The sequence below is a fragment of the Acanthochromis polyacanthus genome, chromosome 8 (genome assembly GCF_021347895.1).
Source record: "Acanthochromis polyacanthus isolate Apoly-LR-REF ecotype Palm Island chromosome 8, KAUST_Apoly_ChrSc, whole genome shotgun sequence".
Taxonomy (NCBI): domain Eukaryota; kingdom Metazoa; phylum Chordata; class Actinopteri; family Pomacentridae; genus Acanthochromis; species Acanthochromis polyacanthus.
In genome coordinates, this window is record NC_067120.1 from 3,343,221 (window position 1) to 3,366,775 (window position 23,555).

At 41.9% G+C, this 23,555-nt stretch overlaps 2 protein-coding genes across 2 annotated transcripts in view; one reads left to right on the forward strand and one right to left on the reverse strand.

Moving 5' to 3' along the window:
- Nucleotides 1-2,555, forward strand: part of mafb (v-maf avian musculoaponeurotic fibrosarcoma oncogene homolog b (paralog b)) — a 51,402-nt gene extending 48,847 nt beyond the window's left edge. The window contains exon 3 of the mRNA XM_022201947.2: nt 2,409-2,555. The gene's annotated coding sequence lies outside the window, so the exon portion shown is untranslated. The remainder of the gene's footprint in view (nt 1-2,408) is intronic.
- Nucleotides 2,354-23,555, reverse strand: part of wwox (WW domain containing oxidoreductase) — a 142,738-nt gene continuing 121,536 nt past the window's right edge. Inside the window, exon 9 of the mRNA XM_022201935.2 lies at nt 2,354-3,727. Coding sequence (XP_022057627.2) covers nt 3,536-3,727 — 192 coding nt within the window. The 3' untranslated portion in view covers nt 2,354-3,535. The remainder of the gene's footprint in view (nt 3,728-23,555) is intronic.

Below are 23,555 nucleotides of genomic sequence, written 5' to 3' on the forward strand. Positions count from 1 at the left end.
GGCTTGCCAAAAGTGATGAACTGATCAACAGACTTATTTACCTGCAGTTTGGTATGTCGTCCAAAATGCAACAAAAACGTGATAGTTTAGTATGTCGTCCAAAATGTGGAAAAAAAACGTCATAGTTTAGTATGTCGTCCAAAATGTGACCAAAAATGTCATAGTTTAGTATGTCGTCCAAAATGTGACCAAAAACGTCATAGTTTAGTATGTCGTCCAAAATGTGGAAAAAAAACGTCATAGTTTAGTATGTCGTCCAAAATGTGACCAAAAATGTCATAGTTTAGTATGTCGTCCAAAATGTGACCAAAAACGTCATAGTTTAGTATGTCGTCCAAAATGTGGAAAAAGCGTCATAGTTTAGTATGTTGTCCAAAATGTGGAAAAAAAGTCATAGTTTAGAATGTCGTCCAAAATGTGGAAAAAAAAACGTCATAGTTTAGTATGTCGTCCAAAATGTGGAAAAAAAGTCATAGTTTAGAATGTCGTCCAAAATGTGGAAAAAAAACGTCATAGTTTAGTATGTCGTCCAAAATGTGGAAAAAAAGTCATAGTTTAGTATGTCGTCCAAAATGTGGAAAAAAAACGTCATAGTTTAGTATGTCGTCCAAAATGTGGAAAAAGCGTCATAGTTTAGTATGTCGTCCAAAATGTGGAAAAAGCGTCATAGTTTAGTATGTCGTCCAAAATGTGACAAAAAAAGTCATAGTTTAGTATGTCGTCCAAAATGTGGAAAAAAAACGTCATAGTTTAGTATGTCGTCCAAAATGTGGAAAAAAAGTCATAGTTTAGTATGTCGTCCAAAATGTGACAAAAAAAACGTCATAATTTAGTATATTTACTCCACTAAGGAAAGGCGGAGTTAGGTGATGATCGGCTTACGTGTCTTCAAAATAAAAGCATGGAAGGAACGGTTGTTTTAACAGTAGCAAAACAAAGGCTTGCCAAAAGTGATGAACTGATCAACAGACTTATTTACCTGCAGTTTGGTATGTCGTCCAAAATGTGGAAAAAAAACGTCATAGTTTAGTATGTCGTCCAAAATGTGGAAAAAAGTCATAGTTTAGTATGTCGTCCAAAATGTGGAAAAAATGTCATAGTTTAGTATGTCGTCCAAAATGTGGAAAAAGCGTCATAGTTTAGTCTGTCGTCCAAAATGTGGAAAAAGCGTCATAGTTTAGTATGTCGTCCAAAATGTGGAAAAAGCGTCATAGTTTAGTATGTCGTCCAAAATGTGGAAAAAAAACGTCATAGTTTAGTATGTCGTCCAAAATGTGGAAAAAAGTCATAGTTTAGTATGTCGTCCAAAATGTGGAAAAAATGTCATAGTTTAGTATGTCGTCCAAAATGTGGAAAAAATGTCATAGTTTAGTCTGTCGTCCAAAATGTGGAAAAAGCGTCATAGTTTAGTCTGTCGTCCAAAATGTGGAAAAAGCGTCATAGTTTAGTATGTCGTCCAAAATGTGGAAAAAGCGTCATAGTTTAGTATGTCGTCCAAAATGTGGAAAAAAACGTCATAGTTTAGTATGTCGTCCAAAATAAGCCAAAAAACGTCATAGTTTAGTATGTCGTCCAAAATGTGGAAAAAAAAAGTCATAATTTAGTATGTCGTCCAAAATGTCAATATTTGTGAATTTTGATGCAAAATCCAGAGGCATTCTGTACAGTTTTATAAAATTCTCATTTGAGTCATTGCCGTGTACATGCAAGATGCCAACTGCTTATGTTATGTGTGTCTGTTTGTAATGTATCTCTGTTCCAGGTGTGTCTACTGCTGTGAAAGAACAGCGATAAGACACCTGGCCGGAGTACAGTACAGATTGTAAGAGGGCAGAACACTGGTATCAGTTTCCGTGCATATAGGGCACAGCATGTTTCTGCTTGTGAGAGTTTGTCCGCTAAAGAGAAGGAAGGAAAAAATAACAGACAAAGAAAGAGATGGAGAGTAAAATGTGTTCTTAGGCGTGGTGTAACTTGGATCCTGTTTGTATGTGCAACACAAAGAATCACACTGATTCTGATGATTTTCCTGTATGAACTTCTTATCGTGGTACTACTCGGCAGCTGATGGTTCATGTGTGAGTGCATCTCATTGATGGCTGAGTGATTTGTTCGTTGCACATAGGAAACATTGAGGTTTTCTTTTCTGACATAAAAATGTCACCAGAGTGAAAAAGAGCATATTTTATCATCAAATAATTAATTTCACCCACTGTGCAAAGCTGACAGTTTGTCCTATGCAATATTTAGTTTGACTTTTTGCTCACTTGTCAGCTTCCTACACAAACATTTCCCCCTAATGGCCTGCAAACAAATGGATTCCCACTCCCTGTGGCTAAAAGAATTTCGCATGTTACTGTAAAACAGTTTTATTGATTGTTCTCTCTCATTTGTTTTCTTTTTTACAGATATCATGACACTGGAATGCTGTTTCAAGAACAACCTACAGCACCCAGACTGCCATAAAGCACAATGTCTCAAAAAGCGTCCCCTCCTGCCCCGGGCCCCGCCCCCTACTAAAACAGAAGACAAAAAGGAAAAAAAAAAAACAAAAACACGAGACTGAAATCATTCAAGGGAAGAAACACAGAAATGAAAAGATCCTGGACACTGTAAATAAGATTCTCGACCTTCTGTATTTGCTATTCAAATGGACAAAGATCATCCCATAAATATCTCCAAATTGTAATGAAGACTTACCAGAGTATAGATTATCAATACTTAGGCTGGGTCAAATAGCAAACAGGAAAAATACGATGTCCACACCCCTTTAGCACATGCCCAGAAATCAGGATGTTGTAAATATTGTACAGAAAACAAATAGGGACGTTGATAAGAAATAAAATTATTACAGAATAATGTAAATAGCCATAAGAATCATACTTCTAGTGTGTTTATATATCCATGAGTGTCACATGCCCATTACTCTTTATTTCTTCTTGCCCAAAAAGATTTAGCACAATGGTTATCCAACGCTCTCTGTATCTCAATAGGAAACGAGCATCTACATAGAACCAGACAAGAGGATACTGAATATACACACAGTAATTGGGAAGACATGATATTTGCCATATAGTGCACTATTGCTGGGAACAGATGCATATGCCGTAGAGTGTATGCTTACTAGGTGACTCTGTACTGAGCTTTGCTTCCTTAAACAGACAGTCATGAAAAGGACTTAACAGTTACAAAAAAGCTACTAAGATAAACAGGGAAAGAAGAAACTACACCAAATTCGTCTCAGATCTTCTCCCGTCCCCAGTTTGCCATTGTAAACTACCACAGCAGAGCAGAACTCAACTGAATTTTTAATTCATTCAATAGATTGTATATTGAAACCCTCCTCCTGTACTGTGTATGTAGTGTGTTTTATCCCCCGTAGTGATGTGACATATCCAGATGGACTTCTGTGGTTTGGCAGCTCTTGTATAGTGCAGTCAGAGTACAGTTATCTTTTATTAAGTTCAAACTCAACATCAGCTGCTTCCTCTTTGATTCCTGTTTGGCTACCCTCCTCCTCCTCATCGTCTGTCAGTTAGAGGGCCTGGATGCCCACCGACCGCTCTGCAACCAGGCGCTCACTCAGCTCCCACAGGCTGGCGGCGCTGCTGTGATCCTGGGCCTGAATGGACGGCAGGCAGCGGAAGCAGTTGTTGAAGTACATGCCGCCCAGCCCCTCCAACTCCGGAGCTACCGCGCAGTACACTGTGGTGGCCGCCCCCTGTTGCTGTGGACAGACAGAGAGACAGAAAGAGATCAGCGGACAAATCACGGCAAGATGGCGTCAGCCTGCAGGAGGAGACAAAATACGGAGAACTCGTCTACTCACACACGGACATTAGGACGTGTCCTGTCCAGAGAAAAAAGGAAAAAAAAAAGACAGAGAGAGGACAAAACGGCAACCACACTTCCTGTGTCCTCTGTGAGACACACTCACACATAAATATATATATATGTATATCCACACACATGCAGACAGACAAAAAGAGACAGCAGGACAGTGTCCACAGGAAAAAAAAAAGAAAAAGACTCATGCACACGCTGTCTCTCCCCTCTCCAGCAGCCCATGATGACTGGGTCATAATACCATGGGAAGAATATAACCCCCCTTACTGTACATTTATTTATATTCATATATTTATTTATTTATTTCTCTACCTGGCGTGTACAGGACCTCTGGCTTTAAGGGACCATGTGAATGCTACAGCTGTATAGACTCACAGTGGAGAAGGTGAGAAAATTACACCAGGTCCTGTCTGGAAAGGGAATCACCAGGGAAGCCACAGCTTTTATGTATATTATAAAAAAAAAAGGAGAAAAAACAGGTTTTATTACCATGGTTATGAATATGTATATTTTCACATGTGTACAGGGGTTTTGCCAGGCTTTCCACGTTGAGAATAAGTGTCGGAAATGATGCAAGTACAATTCTGTATCTAAATCAGAAGGTAGTTGCTTATACAGTAGATAAACAGTACTTTCACATACAACACACACACACACTCCATGTGGCATTCCCTCTGGTTCTTTCTCAGTAATTCCCCTCTCAAAGCAAGTTTAAATCTGAAAATCACACAAGTCTCAACCCAGAAAATGATTCTGTTTTACATCATCTTGACTGTGTAGAAGTAAAACATTATTTGGACGCAACCTGCTAAGTTCTCTAACGCACCCTGTCCCATCAGCCGGTAATTAGCAGGGATATTCTTGGAGGGAGATTTCTGTGACATTTGAAAATGAAAGCTGAAACTGCAGCAGAATAAACACGTCAGAGAGAATTACACACATAACCCGGCTGCTCAAAGAGGGATCTTTCATGTTGCGGCTCGGGCTAAAAGCTGCTGTGACAGCTTCCCTGCAAACTCCAGGGCTGGAGACGACTTCTATACGGCCACATGAAATGGCTCGCCTCTTTATCTCCCGATGAGAGGCAGCGAGAGTGAGATTGAGGTGGTGGGGGGAGGCGGAAAGAGTGAGAGGGAACACTGATGTGACGACTGAAGACTAGAGTTTCACACTGAGCACTGGCAAACACTGAGACAGTCCCATGTATACAGTAGTCAAACATGGGCAAGACATACAATCACACATGCATATGCATCATGGCGGCACATTACATGCCAACTGTCTGAACAGCTTCCTAAAGCAGCTGTGAGGCAGAAGTATCCATTGAGGTCTAAAGCATTTATACTTTCACAAGCAAGTACAGAAATTATGCACACAAATGCAAATGCAGCGGACGCAAAAAGCACACACAAACCAGCTTCCAAGAAACATTTCTCTCATCAACACACAACCCCCTCTAAGCTGTAAGTAAAGTTCCACCAGGAGAAGCCCTGGTGTGTAACGTCGCAGCAGCAGATTGAGCGTGTTTGAGGTGCAGCGTGATGAGAGAGCTGGTAAACAGCAGATGAAACGGCGGCATCTCTCTGTGTGCCGCTGTCTGTCTCACCTGCCAGCGAGGCGATAACTTCATCCACATCACATGTCGCCATATCAAAGACCGACAAATGCCAAGCAGTGTCTCTGAGTTGCAGGTTCACACGCACTCAGTTTAACTCATCTCCCTCACTTAGGGCATCTGATTTAACTCATCTGAAAGCCAAATGCCTTTTAAACTCCAGTGAAGATTTTAGCGACTCGCTGACGCCACCTTGAACTTGACTGACTTTCACAGCAGTTTGTTTGTGTCCAATTACCAAACACGGCAAGTTGAAATATCGATAAAGAGAAACTTTCATGTTCATAGTCCAGATTTATGTGACTGGGGTTTCCATGAAATCTTCAGTATTTTCCCCCTCCAAAGTGCTTCCTTTTTTTTGTCTGGCCTGCTGCTTCTCTGCTGGCGGCATCAGTCCAGCTAGCAGTGAATGGAGTAGTAAATGGACTGTTGGTGCTGCGCGTCCAGCAATGTGCTATCTTATTGGTGTTTAGCTCATCCCCCCTCGCCACTTGACCTTGTGACCTCTGTAAAAGATAAGGCTGATGAGATTAGGCATTAACATGCTCAACCACCCACCACAGCCATTTATCATTGTGTGTGTGTGTCTGAAGATAGGAGGGAAGGCGTGTCTGAGGCAGAGGGAAAGAGAACAACAACCTCAACACACTTACAGTTACACACAAACACATGCATACGTGCATGCCTGAAAACGAGAATGCGCCTGCACACGAGCACGAACAGATACGCAAATCTACAGTCGGGAAAAATCCACATGAACGGTAGTGGTACACATCTGTGGTGGCCATTTCTAACCCATATCAAGCTGTAGATTAAGCCTGTAAATTTAGCTGTCTACAAACTGATGGACTTTGATGTGTGTCTTATCTTCTGCAACTAAATGTTTATCATTACCTTGTGTACAGTAGCTTTCAGAGAAACATCTGTGGTGTTACTACTCTCTAGAGCTGTGGACTCAGACTTGACCCAGACTTAAGTTGTAATAATCAGGATGTGAGACTTGAGATGATGCAAGACTATAAAACAACAGGACTATATAAATCCTCAATAACATAATTTTAATAAGTTTACTTTGTTAACAGTTACTGCAAAGGCCGTATGGTTGTAGTAAATAAAACACATTTACTGTGATTGAATTGGTAATTGTCTGATTGCCTTGCCTCTTAAGAAAGTCAGCCACAGATTCCAACCTCAAACAGGAGCTATGCTGAGCAATCCAAGGCTGCGTTCCAAATTGCGTACTTTGTCATTTTACTTTCCGTGCATTCTACAGCTGCCCTTACAACATGAACAGTACATACTGTTTTATGCAGTAAGCCTGCAATTACATAGTCTGTCACTTTTGGTGGCCTAAACTTGTTCATACTCCCTCATGCCACCTCGATGCAGGATGCAGTGTGCTGTCCTGCACGGGGCAAAATCTGACCAGATGTCAAAGGACATCCAGGTGTTTTTTGCATACTGCATTTGACATAATATGTATTGGGACATACTAAATCTTTTTTCTAACAATATGTGGTAGAATGGATATTGGAACACAACACAAGTCATCCCAAGTCAAATTTGTGCCCTTTTCTTAGGAGAAAACACTGCTTTAAAAAACTTGGCGAGGAAGATATTTAAATCCTTTAAACCTACAAAAGATGTCATTAATCAGCATTCAAAAACCTGCAAAACTCCAATGAAGACTTTAACGTGACTTGCTTTGACTGACTTCAGACTGGACTCAGACATTCCCCAGAACAAAACCAGCTCTGCCACCAACTACCACACTGACTCGGGGCGGGGAGAAGAGGGGACGGATGAGGTGTGCCAAAAAAAAAATCAACTACAAACGTAAAACTTATTCTATGCTAGAAAGAAAACGTAAAGATCACACAGCAATATGACAAACCAAAGGAGCAGGACAGTATCGAGTGTGAAGGCAGATTTGTAGATTACTTCTGTGTGTGTCTGCTTTTTGTGGGCACAGAAAACAAACACAAATACTGAGGAAATACATAGAAAACACCCTGCAATAAGCTGACTGTTGATAAGCAGTAGTAAGCCTGGGATTCAACACTACGGTTCTGGAACTGCTCTGGGACCAGATCCAAGTCTTCCAGTCTCAGTATCGACTCAATACCCATGGACCTCATGGACTTGCAATAGAAATGTCCTTGTATAGTGTTACGCAATAATCGGTTGTTGAGAGAACTCCTTATTGAGCGTATTCAAAAGCAAAAAGGGTGTGTGGGGGAGACGTGATGTTGTTGAATTAACAGTAATGTTACTTTGCCGTGTTCTGTTCTGTGTCTTTATCATCCAAGTTGTACTCAACCGTATGAGCTTTCTCTGACTTTATGCATGTGACCCTTCACCCTCCTCCCCAACACATCTGTACTTATGACATTGACCTCTCCCTCTGACCTGGATGTAAATAACCCAGTACTGTAGAGCAGTCTGTTTTTGGCCCATCCCTGTACATAGGAACCTGTAAATACTAACAGCTATGCATGCTGAAAACCTAGCAATTCTTTCAGGTACTTTTATAATCCCCAAATTCTCATATGGCATGTGCTGGAAAAAAAAATCATTTTAAAAAGTAGAAAAAAGAAAAGATTAAATAAAAAAAAAAAGTTTAAAATAAACGAGTTGATATTATTGTCAGGCAATATCCTCTCTTGGACAGTGTGTGTAGAGTCTTCCTGTTTTCTTACTCCTGTGGGTGGTTCTCTTCTTTTGCCTGTCCTGTGTTTCTGCTCACCATCTGTGTCAGTTGTTGTCAGTTGGCATTTGTACAGCAGCGAGGGTTGAGGCAGAGAAGAGAAGAGAGCGTTCACCAGCTGACCTCTGTGATGGCACTCCAATTCAGCAGCAGTGCTAAATGTTGGCAAAGCTTTTAAATGCCTTGGACACAATTTAAGAAGTTCGTTCCTGGCACGAACCGCAGATCATTACAGCATATGTCGGCGCCTGTCATGTGAAGGCCCTCTGGATACGCAGTGGCTCCAGAAAACACTTTCAGTCAGAAGTACAAGTCTGGTTTTGTCTACTAGAAGTTTGATAAGCTGTTAGTCACTGACAAGCGGCATTTTGTGTTTAGAAGAAAGCAAATCCTGATTATTTCTTTGCAAATCCTATTTCACCCACAAACTGACATGTAAAATACATATTTTTCTTTCCTCATCTCTAGCTGATAAAATACCTGAATTCTAATGGCATTTGGTGAAAAAAAAGAAGTAATTTTCTACCATCCAGTGTAATACGGCTACTGGCATGCATTTGGGACAGTATTTTCTGGCTTGTAGCCTGAGTAAAGGGATCAGGAGGAGTGCGGTTTTTGCCTCAGCCCTCTGCCCAGCCTCGTGGAGTAGCTATCCTGAAAGTGGGACTCCAAACTGATTGTGATTCTGTTTCAGGAATGTTTTTTTCAACCTGTGATGTTTAAAAATAGATGGAGGTGTCTGATTTTTAATCTGTGCTAAAGATATTTTACATTTAATAAATAACCATTGAAATCAAAGCTTCTAATGTGTGCGGTTTTTGTGTGAATGAATGTTTGTGTTCGTGTCTTTGCCCTCAGCCGCTGTAACCTCTGCGAGCTGACAGCTCAGCTGAGCGTGCGTGGCCCAGCTGTAGAGGGAATCCTGGGTAATGCGGTCCCCTCAGATAAACAAGCTGTCCCTCCATTCAGCTTGGCCACTCAACCAAGATGAGAAGAGATTAGCACCTCAAACACCTCAGCGCACACTTCAGAAAGCACCCTGACACTCTCCCCATGAATCTGTGGTGGCCTCTATCACCCTCACTGAGGTGGACCAAAGGCCACATTTAAAAAACGTCAGAAAAACTGTATTATAAATGACAGAAATGAGTCATATCTACACACATCTACCAGCAGTGAATACAGGTTAAAGCCTCTGAGTGAGAGCCGTGTCCATAATCTGACTGAGTGCCGGTTTAGACCCCCAGAGAATGACCAGCTCCCCTCATCATAGGTCTCACCAGTGATTAGTGTACCCCTGGTCATCTATGTACTAAACTCTATTTTGTACCGTCCATTAGCCCACAGGCTGATGGCTAATACTCACCTACAGGCAGCAGGCTCCCCTGAGGGGCATTAAGGCCAGGATGGAAGGACTGGCCTCCTTCCTTCCTGCTTCTCATTCCCTTCCTTCATCATGCCCGCTCAGTCTCTCTCTGTCTATCTGCCTTGCCCCCTGCTTCTTCCTCAGCGCCTTCTTTTCCATCAACCATCTGCAGATCCTTATTCCCCACTGCAGCCCCATCCCCCTCCGGCCCCATAACTTACAGGCCTTGGGCACACAATGTTGCTGTAACTGAGGTCTCGGCGGGTAAACGGTCATAGTAGGACCTCTTGGAGGTAAATTGATCTCTTCCCCTGGAGTCCTAGATCACAGATGAGTGTTGCTGTCAGTCTTTCTTTCTATATAAGCAGGCAGAGTGATGTAGTGGAGGATGAAGGGGCAGGGAGAGAAAGGAGTAGAGGGGTAAACTATGCAGGAGTGACAGGAACACAACACAAAGCGCCGCAGAAAGCCCCCTCCATGCCCCTGCACTATTTCTCTCTCTTTCTCTCCGAGGCCCTCTCTTTACCCCTTTTGCGCCAGATAAGATCAACAGAGTGTCAGTCATCAGCAGCCTCCTGTCACACTGCGATTGTTCATCTGTTATATGCGTGTGTGTGTGCACGTGTGCAAATGTGAAGTCCAATGCGACACCGCTGCATACATTTAATGCCCCCGTGTTCAAGGGAACAATAGAAGTGGAAGTGAGGAGCGAATTGGAGGGAATGCAAAGGACAAGAGGAGGAGGAGGAGGAGGAGGAGGAGGAGGAGGGGAAGCATAAAGACGAGAGGAGAGACAAGGAGAAGGAAACGAAGCTGAGGAGGAGATGAAGGAGCTAGGACACAAGGCATCCAAGGGGAAAACGACGGAGAGTCAGAAGGACTTGCGCAATGACTGTGAAACTATCTCATTTTTATCTTGTGAGAGGACTTCCGAAGTGATCCGCACAACCTAATTATTTTCCCCTAATAAAAGCAACATATGCTAAGACAATAAAAGGCCTTATTGGACACCTATTCATTAAAAAGGAGCAGTAAAAGGTGTAGGACTCTGGCACAGGGATTAGCTTTTAAAAGGGCTTTTCTCTGGCTGAAAATGGACTTAGCCTTCCTTTAGCATGTCCATATGGGTGTATAGCCCACCATAAAAGATCTGAATTATACATGAAGAGGCCTGGCTGCTTTATTGGCTGTGATCTCCCTTTTCACTCTCACCTAATTGCATCAGCGCACGATACCTTAAAGTTTGGACTGGATCACTCTTTTTCTGCTGCGTATGAATGCTCCAAGGCGTGCAGTTTGAAGTGAAGAAAGGTTCAGTTGTAAGGCACATATAGCTAATGACAACCATTCAGCAGCGGCGAGGTAACCTATAATTCACCAAAGTTTGTTAAGTTAGTTACATGTAGTTGAAATAATGCGTGCCGGTGACTCACGTCTGACAGTTTGACACAGTGAAGTCATTATTCCATATGGTCAACGTACTGTAAGTGTCAGTATGTTTCTATTATGAGCAGAGCAATGCTGTCTGTGTGTCGCTATGAGAGTGTGTGATGAGCTGGTGTAATAGGGCCACACACAGGTGTGTGTATGCTCACCTCCTCACTGATGCACCAGCTAATTGGTCTCCTGCGGCAACCTGACATATTCACACACTCAAAATCTCTCGTACACACACACACGTTCAGAAGCGTGTGCTTCCCAAAAAACACACACACACACACACATAGAGTGTAGTGTGCAATAGTTATTTCCACATGTATACAGACTGTATAAATATGCGCACATGTGCAAACACAATCATGCATGCGCCTACTTTCACAGGGAGCCCGCAGAGTGCATCTCCAAATCAACTCATTATCACAGTGCTGACTCCGAGTGAAGAAAGACACCTCAACAGACTGCTCATACTCTACACACACCTGCTTGGAAGTACTGCAAAAGCAAATAAAAACCAATGACCACAAAGGCGTACTGCAAAACACAGGCTATGAAAGAAAATGCACCCAAGAGCCAAACACTTCTAAATTCTCCACCACAGAAAAGGGTAGCAGCCCCCTAACACATAAAACATAATGCAAACATTATCCGGCTTTTTGTTATGTTAAACACCGGCGATGATAGCGGCCATCACTCCGACAGCAGACATGAGCCTGGCTCTGACAATTACTGAGAATAAAATACAACCCCAAAACTGAATATAGTAGTTCTACGTTTAAAGCAGAAAATTACACATGGAAAATAAACAGAATGATGAATTGTCCCTCAGAATGCACAAAAAGTGGGTTTCAATTGTGAATGAAGGTATTTTTTTAATTTCTTCCACCTGAGGGTTTTCTTCACAGTTTTGTTTTTTATCCTTAACATTTTGCCTGTTTGCTTTTAACCTCATCTTAACCTTAAATTAAGTCCATCTTCTCATTTCATCCATCTTCTTGACTGCTGTTGAGGGAGAAAAAACAGTCTGTTCACACTGTCTGTCCTGCTCAGTTAGTCATTTCCTCTCGCCATTCTCCTACCGCCCCCTTCCCTCGTGGTGGAGGTCGAGAGAGAGGGATGTTCTGTTTTAAATAAGAAGGCAGCACTGGCCCATTAAACTCTGATAGTAATGATATTAATTTGGCAGGAACGTGTCATTTTCACAGGAGAGCAACTAGCTGAACTGTCATTACCCACACACACACACTCACACACACACAGAGAGGCAAAGCATTCTGTCTCTACACACTCTCACACAAACCAGGAACATGTCACAGGAGAGCAGCTAGCGGTAACATTATGAGAGACTCGCAGAGATCTGCTAATGGGATAGATTAGCGTGCCCTTGGTCACAACGGCTACAATGGAGTGACTGGAGCTGTGACTTATATCCGTGGCCCCACATCCACCCCGACTGCTCTCCTCAGCTGCACTTTCTCCCGTTTCTCTTCCCCTGACCCCTTCTTCTTCTTCTTCATCATCTCTCCCCTCTGAGTCCAGCATTTTACTCAGCCTCTTGCTTTTATCTTCAGATCGCTCATCGGATTCACAACTCGGTAGTGGAAACTTATCAGACACAGAAAACAGAGTTTCAATCCAGGACCTGTTTGAGTTTCAGCCAGACTGAAAAAAACAGTGACACATTATCAAAATAGTTTTTTCTCATTATGGATTTTGTTAATGGAGCCTAATGAGCACAGAGGACCTTACTAATCAATACACCAGTGAGAGTGATTACTATCTCAAAGTGTTAGCAGCGTGCTGAATGAAAAGCTGTTACAATCAACAAGACTATATTAAAATATTTTCATTTACTCTTCTCATTTTATTACTCATTGCATTCTTTTCCCACAGATGTTGGGTTTTTATCAAAAAATATTCACAGGTTAGGTCTAGGTTGCCCTTCTGTTGTCAGCTGATTAACAAAATCTGAATGTGTCAAAGTGAGTGTGTGTTTTCATGTGCAAGTGGGAAAAAAAAGTGAAAATGAGGGGAAATGACAGATAGTGGACAGATGAAATAAGATGATTTAACCTCCTAAATGCCAAAAACCTGCTGGCACGTTTGAAAGCATATTGTAAAAAGCCAAACTACACCACTTAGGAGCAAGAAATTGGAAAAAGAGACAGAAAAGTCAGATTTTTAACTTTACATCAGTCCTTGAAGTAATCCTCTGTGATGTGTGTCGCATTAGGAACAAATTTTACCTTAAAATCCACACATTTCATCAAAATCACTTTTTCAACATGAATAAGTTCAAATTTCTACAAAATTAAACAACGTTCTGTGAAAAAAAAAAAAATCTGTTCTGCTCAGTTTAACAGAAAAGCAATGACTGACTCAGCTGCAGTCAACTGAAACAAAACAAAAATCTTTTTTGGTTGAACTGGCCTGAACTGCAAACTCAGGTCAGTTCAGAGGAGACGAATATGAGAACAAATTAAAAATGTAAGTAGTAAGATATCAATAGAATGTGGAGTCATCTTTGTTTTCCAGTATTAGTAACACCTGTGGGAACTTGGTTGATTGCATTTTTTTTTCCAATTTCTGTAAAATGAGTAATGAAAGAAGGTCAACTGTTGTTTTTCTCTTGGTCTGATTTGTGGCGTTATAACTAATTCCTACTCCAGAGAAGACATTTTCAAGTTCTCTCTACCACCAGTCATGGCTGAGCTGTTTCCATAGAAGAGCAGGCTTTTATATTGCAGTGAAAAATGAGCTCACAGTGAGGAAAAATGTGACTGTAGCAGAAACTGCATGGGGTTCAGAGGTTTAATAGAAGGCCCACCCCAGGTGGATTACAAAATCCTTGCATTTACAGGACTTGGACAAGTTGCTCTCTGGTTGAAAAGATCCCCCAAGGACTTTAGCGTAAGGCTTGACCTTCGATTGATATAATTAGTGTTGACTAGTAATCTAGAAAGCACTAAACCTACACTTTTATATCAGCTGTCACCCGGCCTCTGAGTAGTTCTTTGTTATTGGCTTCAATTTAGAGAGTTTGTGTCAACTGCAGTAATATGTATGAACATGCTAAGAAGTGTGCTTACATACATGTACAAGTATTGGCTCACCCATTCAAATAATCAGAATCAGGTGTTCCAATCACTTCCATGGCCACAGGTGTATAAAATCAAGCACCAAACATGCAGACAGCTTTTACAAACATTAGTGAAAGAATGGGTCGCTCTCAGGAGCTCAGTGAATTCCAGCATGGAACTGTGATAGGATGCCACCTGTGCAACAAATCCAGTCGTGACATTTCCTCTCTCCTAAATATTCCACAGTCAACTGTCAGCTGTATTATAAGAAAGTGAAAGTGTGTGGGAACGACAGCAGCTCAGCCACCAAGTGGTCGGCCACGTAAACTGACGGAGCGGGTCAGAGGATGCTGAGGCGCATCGTGCCAAAAGTTTGCCAACCTTCTGCAGAGTCAATCACTGCAGACCTTCAAACTTCATGTGGCCTTCAGATTAGCTTAAGAACAGAGCTTCAGCAGAGAGCTTCATGGAATGGGTTTCCATGGCCGAGCAGCTGCATCCAAGCCGTACATCACCAAGTGCATTGCAAGCTTGGGATGCAGTGGTGTAAATTACGCCACCACTGGACTCTAGAGCAGTGGAGACGCCTTCTATGGAGTGACCAATCACGCTTCTCCATCTGGCAATCTGATGGACCAGTCTGGGTTTGGTGGTTACCAGGAGAACCATACTTGTGGGACTGCATTGTGCCGAGTGTATAGTTTGGTGGAAGGGGGATTATGATGTGGGCTTGTTCTTCAGGAGCTGGGCTTGGCCCCTTAGTTCCAGTGAAAGGAACTCTGAATGCTTCAGCATACCAAGACATTTTGGACAATTCCATGCTCCCAACTTTGTGGGAACAGTTTGGAGCATGGACCCTTTCTCTTGCAACATGACTGTGCACCAGAGCACAAAGCAAGGTCCACAAAGATGTGGATGACAGAGTGTGGTGTGGATGAACTTGACTGGCCTCCACAGAGTCCTGACCTCAACCTGATAGAACAAGTTTGGGATGAATTAGAGCGGAGACTGAGAGCCAGGCCTTCTGGTCCAACATCACTGTGTGACCTCACAAATGAGCTTCTGGAAGAATGGTCAAAAATTCCCATAAACACACTCCTAAACCTTGTGGACAGCCTTCCCAGAAGAGTTGAAGCTGTTATAGCTGCAAAGGGTGGACAGACGTCATACTGAACCCTATGGATTAGGAATGGCACGAAACTTACATTCATATGCGAGTCAAGGCAGGTGAGCAAATACTTTTGGCAATATAGTGTACCTTTACTTAGAGAGACACATAAGATTAACTTCTCATTACATTGAGTTTTCTTTTGGACAGTCACTGCTCAGTTTACCAGGTGATGGCACTAATAAGACCTGTAATGCATGTATTACTGTAACACTGTTAAATACACACACACATGTGTGTGTCTTGCTATCATTGTGGGGACATACCATTGACTCCCATTCATATCTAACCCCTTACCCTAACCCTAACCCTAACCTTGACCAAACCCTAACCCTAACCAAAACAATGACTAACCCTAAAGAAACGTTTTTGCACTTTTACTTTTTTTCAGTAACAACAACATGGCCAAGAAAACACTGTTTAAACTTGTGGGGACCAAAATGAGGTCCCCACAAGTGACATAGTTTTCGGTTTTCCTACAGTTGTGGGGACATTTGGTCCCCACAATATAGCAAAAACATGGGCACACACACACACAGTCTGTCTGACACACAGATCACATACACCACTCCAACACACAGTGACCCTCAAAGCAGTAAACACACTACAGAGGGATTGTGAGTGCATTGTGCAGCGTAAAAACAAACTGAATGCATTTACCTATTTTTATTGGTGTGTTGAGGCAGTGTGGGAGTGTGCATTCCAATATGTGAGAGTGTGTGTGTGTGTGTGTGTTTCTCTGCGTGTCCATGCTGACCCCATCTCGGCACTCCTGACCGGTTGAATGCAGGCTGCATAAATTAGTGCTGATGCTCTGCGATGTAATTATGCTGCTGTCAGGATGGCCCCTCTACTCAAATTCATTTTAATAAAGTTGGTCTCCAAGGTTACCAACCAGGGGTCACCTTCTGTGTCAGTCCCTATGGATCACACCCACAGAACATTCTGAAAGTCTCTGGTCTGAGTACGGTAACACCTTAACACGACTCTAAACACAAACACGCCTCCCACTGACTCGCTCAGGACGGGGAGAGACAAGCAGCAGAAAAAAGGAGCAAGAACGGTAGAAATGAAAAGGTGGCACAAAGACAAAGAGGGAGATCAAACTGTGGGAAGATGGGATAGAAAATAGAGGAGGGAGGGAGAGGTGTGGGAGGCAGAGAAGAGTAGGTGGGGGCATGAAGGAAGGAATAAAAATGAGAGGAAAAGAGTAAAAGGAGAAGGGGGAACAAGGGTAGAGGGACAAGGAGAGGGCGAGGGAGTGTCTCTCTTGGGCAGATGGCGGGGTGTATTCTCATTTGTCCTGCTACAGTGTGTGTGTGCCAACACTAACCTCCAGGGCAGAGCTGCAGCACAGAACACGCTCTCAATTAGCCAATAACACAGACCTGCACACACAGCTGGGAGAGGCAGCGCTCTGTCTGACAAACACTTAAACATAGAGGTACAGTGGACACTGTTGCAACACCAGCTGAATGAAGACCCTTATGAACTACCTCCACTTAATTTATAGTGCTGTTTGATTATTAAAATGGATGGTTGAGTATTATTTGCTTTAACAGGTAATGACAGAAGATTGTTGTGTACTTTCAGGTAGTGGACACAAGTTGTGCTATGAATGATGCAGGCTGAGAAAGCTTTGGCTTTAGAAAAAGGTCCAACTTTAGGAATTTTAAGGAAGTAGACATGTTTTAAACTTGATAAATACTTTACCTTAACCTATAATTTAAATTGTTAGATTTCATTTGATTTACATGGTAGATATTTTTTGTTAGCTTCCGTTTTTACTTTATTCTCATGTGAACTCTTTGTTTTTAAGTTGTCATTCATACAAATTTAACTGCATGCAGTGTATTTAGTATAATACAACACTTTATTTTTTCCTAAAGGAAATTCTTTGCTTAGAAAACAAAATGACATTACATTTTAAATGTGTATAGGTTAATGGCAAATGTTACTACCACATGCTCAATCAACACTTTAACACTATATTTCCACTGCTTGCAAAAAACAACAATGTTAATTTCTGTACCAGTTTCACTTTATGCCAGTATACTAGGACCATACAGAGGATTTTCTGCTTTAGGTCATTCATAAGCTGTTCATTCTAATACTACATTATCATCTGCTTTCTACCACCTGAATTTGATGCCATGAATGTTGAAACTTACATCTACAACTGACCAGATTCTCACAAACCCTCCTCCTGCACTTTCTGTGGCGTGCGAGAGTGTATAACCCAGCAGTGTGGGCCGAGGTGACTTTGACTGCCTGTGTAATAGTTACAGCAACACGCTTTGTTAGCTGCAGGTAATTTATGGTTGAACTGGCCTGATAGTCTGATACGATCGACTACCCCGACTGTCTTTACCAGCCAGCCCCAAAGACACAGAGGAGGGCTCTATCTCAGCAGGGAAGGCAAAGAAAGAGACACAGACGGAAAGCAGATGAAGACGACGGACTGCAGGGCGACTTAAACTCTTGCTACCAGAGGGAAGAATCCAGATTTGGCCATGCAGAGAAGTAATAAAGCAAAAATGAGCGTGACAAATGCATACAAGGGAATGAGTAATGCAGGTGAAAGGCACTGACAGGGTGAGAGAAATTAAAGAGTTGCAGAGCAGTTAAGTTCTCAGCATCTCTCCAGAGGTGTGCTGAGAATTAGATTGCATTAAAGACTGACAGTCTATTCATCTGAACCATACCAAGAAGGAACATTTAGTTAATTGAATGATTAATAAATTCAGCTCAGTCACACTATTTCACTCTGGTGTTGGCTTTGGATAAAAATGTCTGCCAAATGGGAGACGTCATATATCACTTGTTTGAAATCCTTTCCTTCGAGTCTCGAGCATCAATATAACTTGAACCGATCCAGCGACGTACATAAAGCAGTGAGTGAGTTGTTTAACCTTGTGCTCTGCTGGCCTGTCTGTCTTCCTCTGTGTTTCATCAGGAGGTGATGGTGTTTCGGCATCTGAAGTTTTCTGCTGCTGGCTCATCATTAGTTCTGTCTGCGACATCTTCGGTTCAAACTAAAGTGCAAAAGGAAAACCCAGCAGCTCCGGTCTTTGTAATGTGGACAGGCATACGACTCTCCACGCCCACTTTGCTACACCTTCCCTTCCCCTAATAAAGACAGGCACAGACCCTTGCTCTACATACACCTTTCCTTCACCGCTTCCCCTAATACAGACAGGCAGGAACATCCTCGTGCTCCTCTCCGCTCCCTCGTACCTCTTCCTCCAGGATCGGCTATTCTAATCTGGTCTGTCAGGCCAACCAGGTCCCCGAATGCCGTTCTCCTTTCATCTCCCACCTTCAAACAGAATGAGGATGCTTTCATAATACTGGGTGAGTGACAGGTAGGGGAGTCAGGTGGAGACAGGCCTGTGATATGGACAGGCACTTTGTCCTGTTTAAATACACTAATGGAGGATAAGAGGTCTGTCACAGGGACGGGTGGAGATAGGACGGGACAGAAGACAGACACTCATCTTAAGGCCGATTTGCGAATGCAGAGACGGGGATGTGCAATATGTTACATCAGATCACGAAGGATGAGGTAGAGGGCAAGCGCCTCCGACCTCACTTTCGAGTTTGTTTCACTTTCAACGCCAGAGTTGATTCCTCAAAAGCAAATTTCAACCTTTTTTTCTTCAGAGAGCAAAAAAAAAGCCTCTTGGTTGGCCACAGAACTACTGACTGATGTTTGCAAAACATAAGACTCCAAGAACAGTGTTTCTCTTATTCCTGCATGGAACACTCCAATTTCAGCGTTGCATTACCACACAAACACACACACTCATCTGAATCACAGCTCACACGCCCAGTAGGCAGCCTTTTGGATGGATGGCACCTGCATACAGGAGGAGGGGGCACACAAATAGGATTCGAGAGTGGAAGGGGGTGTGTGTGTGTGTGTGTGCGGTGGTGGCGGGGTGGGATTGAGTCCATAAATAGGATTGTGTAGGAAGCAGGGCGAGCTAAATAGGATTGTAATGTACAGGAAAGGATGTATAAATAGGATATGAGAGTCAGAGCTGTGTTCTCACTAGTTCGGCGTCCCAGTGGTATAGGAGTTCTGTAGGACTGGCTCGCAGCGTGTGTGCGTGTGTGTGTGTGTGTGTGTGTGTGTGTGTGTGTGTGTGTGTGTGTGTGTGTGTGTGTGTGTGTGTGTGTGTGTGTGTGTGTGTGTGTGTGTGTGTGTGTGTGTGTGAGCAAGTAAAGGCTATTAATGTGGAGGCTAATCTTAAGGCACCTGTCTCCTCGGGCAGAGAGTGACCTCCACTAGCCAGGTTCACCCATGTTTGTCCTCCCATCTCATTCCTCACCTCCTCCCCTTCCTAACTCTCCTCCCTCTCCCCCTTTCTTTATTAATTTTTGGTCACTTTGTTGTTCATATTTTATAAAAGAGAGCAATGCTTGTTTCTTCTAAACAGGTAAACTGTTCACTCTTGCTGGGGCTGCTTCCCTTCCAAGAGAGGTCGACGGTCAGAGCTCTGTCTCCTTCTCTCTGAGGCTATTCCTCTCTCTCTGCTTTTGGGGTCAGTGGGCTTTGGGAGCTGTCAGCTCAGTGCTGGTGTCTGCTGGCTGACGGACTCAGGTCAGAGGTCAGGGGTCGGGAGTTAGAGGGCAGGACGTGACCCTAAAGACAAACAGCATGGGGAGAGGGTCACACCCTCGAAAGAGCTTGTCATTCTCCACGCAGGGGGCAATGTAGTGTGAGCATACCAGGCACGTGCAGAGGGGGGGAGGAGGATGGAGCACCTGCCCCTTTGCCACTTGATGCCCAAAGTGCCCTTTTGTCAAAGTTGTTTTTTTTATTTCAATTTATTTTTTTATTTTTAAGTGTGTGCATAAAAGTATTTGAAGCCCAAAACAATAAATAAAATAATAATAATAATAATAATAATAATTCAGATCTACCCTTGGTCGGTCACATGATCTACGTAGACGTCCCTCACTGCTCTGACATGTAGCACCGCTAATCTAGAAACCGTAGACCCGAGGCAGGACTTCAACAACTGACGGTTCTGTGAGGAGGTTCTACAGGAAGATTTGTTTGTGTACTGTGTATGTTTGCCACATGACTGACGAAGTGAAGTGAGCATCCTGTGTGTGTGTCTGACTCTATACACACCTCTCATCAGTTATAGCCACTAGTGAACCACACAGCGTGCTGAGAGGAAGAAGTATGCCAGGCTTCTTGTTGTTTCTGTATGTTTCTTTTGTCATGGGCAAAGTACATCAGAGAGATGTGTTATTTTACTGTCAGTGAGTTGCAGTGTGTTTCCTGTTTCTAGAGGCAATGAGCCATAGGTTTTTTTATTTCACTAAAACTGTGTGCATGCATTTTCACATAATTTTGGACTATTGCAGTATAAATAAAATAACAGTAATAATTAGAAGAATTTGAATTGTGATTTTCTCAACTTCTCATTTAAAGATATCAGTAGTTGTTTATGATATTTGTATATATAGACATTAAAGATAATACACATAAATATAAAATATTAACTTTCATAACTTTGCTGTCTTGCGCAAAGTGGATATTCAAACTGAATAAAAGCACAAATACATTTAAATACATGATTTCTGTATCTTTTTTTTACTTTATTATTTGCACTACAAATAACAAAGGACAGATTATGAATCAGCACCATGGAGCAGATCTGTGTCTATACAGTATATGTCTGGACAAAGTATGAAATTTAAAAGCAAGGACTCCAGGAAGGGTAGCCACTGTTAAACAGTAAGGTGTCTAATGGTGATCTAAATTCAACTTCAAAATAGTAATAATTCAAAGGGCCCAGTGGTGACCACCTCAGGGTTTGAACCAATGACCTTCTGACCAGTAGCCCAGAGACTTAACCATTGCACCACTGATTTCATATTACAGGCTACATGAATATGGGCTCCTGCAATTCAGACAGTTATATTGTAAGGTATGTTTCTGTATGCTGTTTCAAATTCCTGCTCCATGTGCTCCCTTTTAACTTTGAGCACCTGCCCCTCCAAAGGTCTCTGCATGGCCCTGTTTACAATGGTGGTTCTACTATGGAACCAGTTTGACATGTTCAGGTGTTCTTTGTGTGAAAACTCAGAGATTTCAGGTATCAGAAAGTGGTTTTCAACTTTCTTTGTGAACTTTCTGCTTCAACTTTAAACTAAATTTCCTTCACTAAGCCAGTCCTCTGGACTTCCAGTAAGCTGTGTTCCTATTGGCTGTCCAGATGGCTGCTTGGTGTTATCAGGAACACCTGAGCAGCTCAGTGTCTTCCTGCTTTATGTCTGCAGTCAAACATTTCCTCTGCTTCTCTTCCCTTAACCTTGTTTGGCTTTGTTGCTTTAGTTTGTTCTTTAGGCGCTGGCTTGCAGCTTCCAGCAGTAAAATCCTCTTTCATGTGTTTCTTGGTGTGTTTTAGGGCTTTGTACTGATAGTTGTCTTGGCAAATGTGGTTTTTTTTAGCCACAGTTAGCACATGGTGCTAATGTGTGCAGTGATTAGTGGATTTGGTGCAGCTGAGTTGTCTTTATCTTGGCAGTAGTGAGTCTTTAGAGGTTTTTGGTCAGATACATTCTGTATTCTTGTTTGTGAACCAACGTTGGTTGTCCAGAAGGTAAGAGTTCCTGTCCTGATTCTGTTTAAAGAGCTTCTCTGGTAGGCTGCAGGAGACTTTAGCGTTTGGGTTGTGCTAGTTTGGTTTTTGTACGGTTTCATCTGGACGACTATCTTGAGGCCCCTCCATGTGGTTTAGTGAGGTTTTCTGGAACGGTTCTACAGAGCAACCTGCAGCAGAAGAGACTTTGAGAGTTTTTAGGAAGTTCTGAAGACCAGAATTTAGAGCAGCACAACATTTGTCAGCAGTTTGAGCAGGAGAAGGTGAGCTTCAGAGTAGAAATGAGAAGGAAACCTTCTTGACCCGTGTGGTGAGGTCCTGTACCAAGAGTTTGAGAAGGTTGTGAAGAGTTGACTTATTGAAGGAGAAAACAGGAGATATTGTTGGTTCTTCTGTTGCTCTGCAGCTTCCAGTTTCCTTAAACTAAATATTAAGTTTCTATTTTAAATGATTTACCGTGTGAGCCCAAGAAGACTTCAATAAACTCCCTCCATCCCCTGGACAAAACACATTTTATTACAATGTTAAAATTTTTTGTTTGTTTGTTTTTGAGTTTTAATTGTTGTTTTAGCATTTTTTTCTTTTTGCTTGTGTATTTTTGTCATCTGTATGAAAGGTGCTAAACAGAATAACTGACTAACTCATGATTGTGACAGAAGTAATTTTATTATTTAAAGGTTTGTTTCATTTTTAAGGTTGGGGTTAAAATCTTGAGAGAAAAAGAATTAAAGAAACAAACTACATAAAAGCAATTAAAGACAAAAAAACATTTTAATACAATAAGAAAATTAAACATTAAATACAATTAAACAGACAAAATATTTAGATAATTAAACAGAAGATAACAAATATTAAACATTAAAGATGAAATATTTTAGAGAATTAAACATTTAAAAATACAATTAAACAAAAGGAATATTAAACATTTAAAAATATAAAACATTTAATTAGATTATTAAACCTTTAAAAACCACACCTTCCCCCGCCTGACGGGTTTCCCGAGTTTCTTGAGTTCCACCAGGTCAGAGGAAGAAGAACTTGTCATGAAGAGGTGTTGAAGTCAGCGAGGATGGAGTGACTTTTTACAGCGACTAGAAGGAAGACCTTTAACCAGCATCCCTAAAATCCATGGAGTCGCTCCAGAGAAATGAAGGGAGGTCAACTTTTATCAGCCTCCATCCAGATGTTCAACTTGATATCTTTACTTTGAGATTTTTAGCACCACAAACCTTTAGTATCACACTTTATTATCATTTATTAGGACTTTAATGGAATCCACCAGCAGATTTAGTTTCTGTTGACAAATTTTATTCTTGTTGTCGTGGGACTGCAGCATTTAAAACGGTTCCTTCTATTTGACCTCATGTTTATTAGTTTTAGTCTAGAAAGTTATTTTGCACTTTAACATCAATGAATGACACTGAAGTTTAATCTCTACATAAATGAGACTGAGTCTGGATGTGCTGCTCTGTCATTAACTCCTAAGTTTAGGGAAAGTTTAAATTAAAGAGGACAGTTCAGATAAGACTTGAGAATGAGCTAATTTTGAACAAACATCTCAGACTTTCTGAGCTTCAGCACCTCTAGCAAGATATTTTAACAATAAGCAACTCAAGAGATCCAGAACTTGGAGAGAGTTAGCTTTAGCTGAGCCACAGAACATGTGGGACGCTAACCTAGCAAACATTTCAGACTTTTCTCTGTGAATTCTGA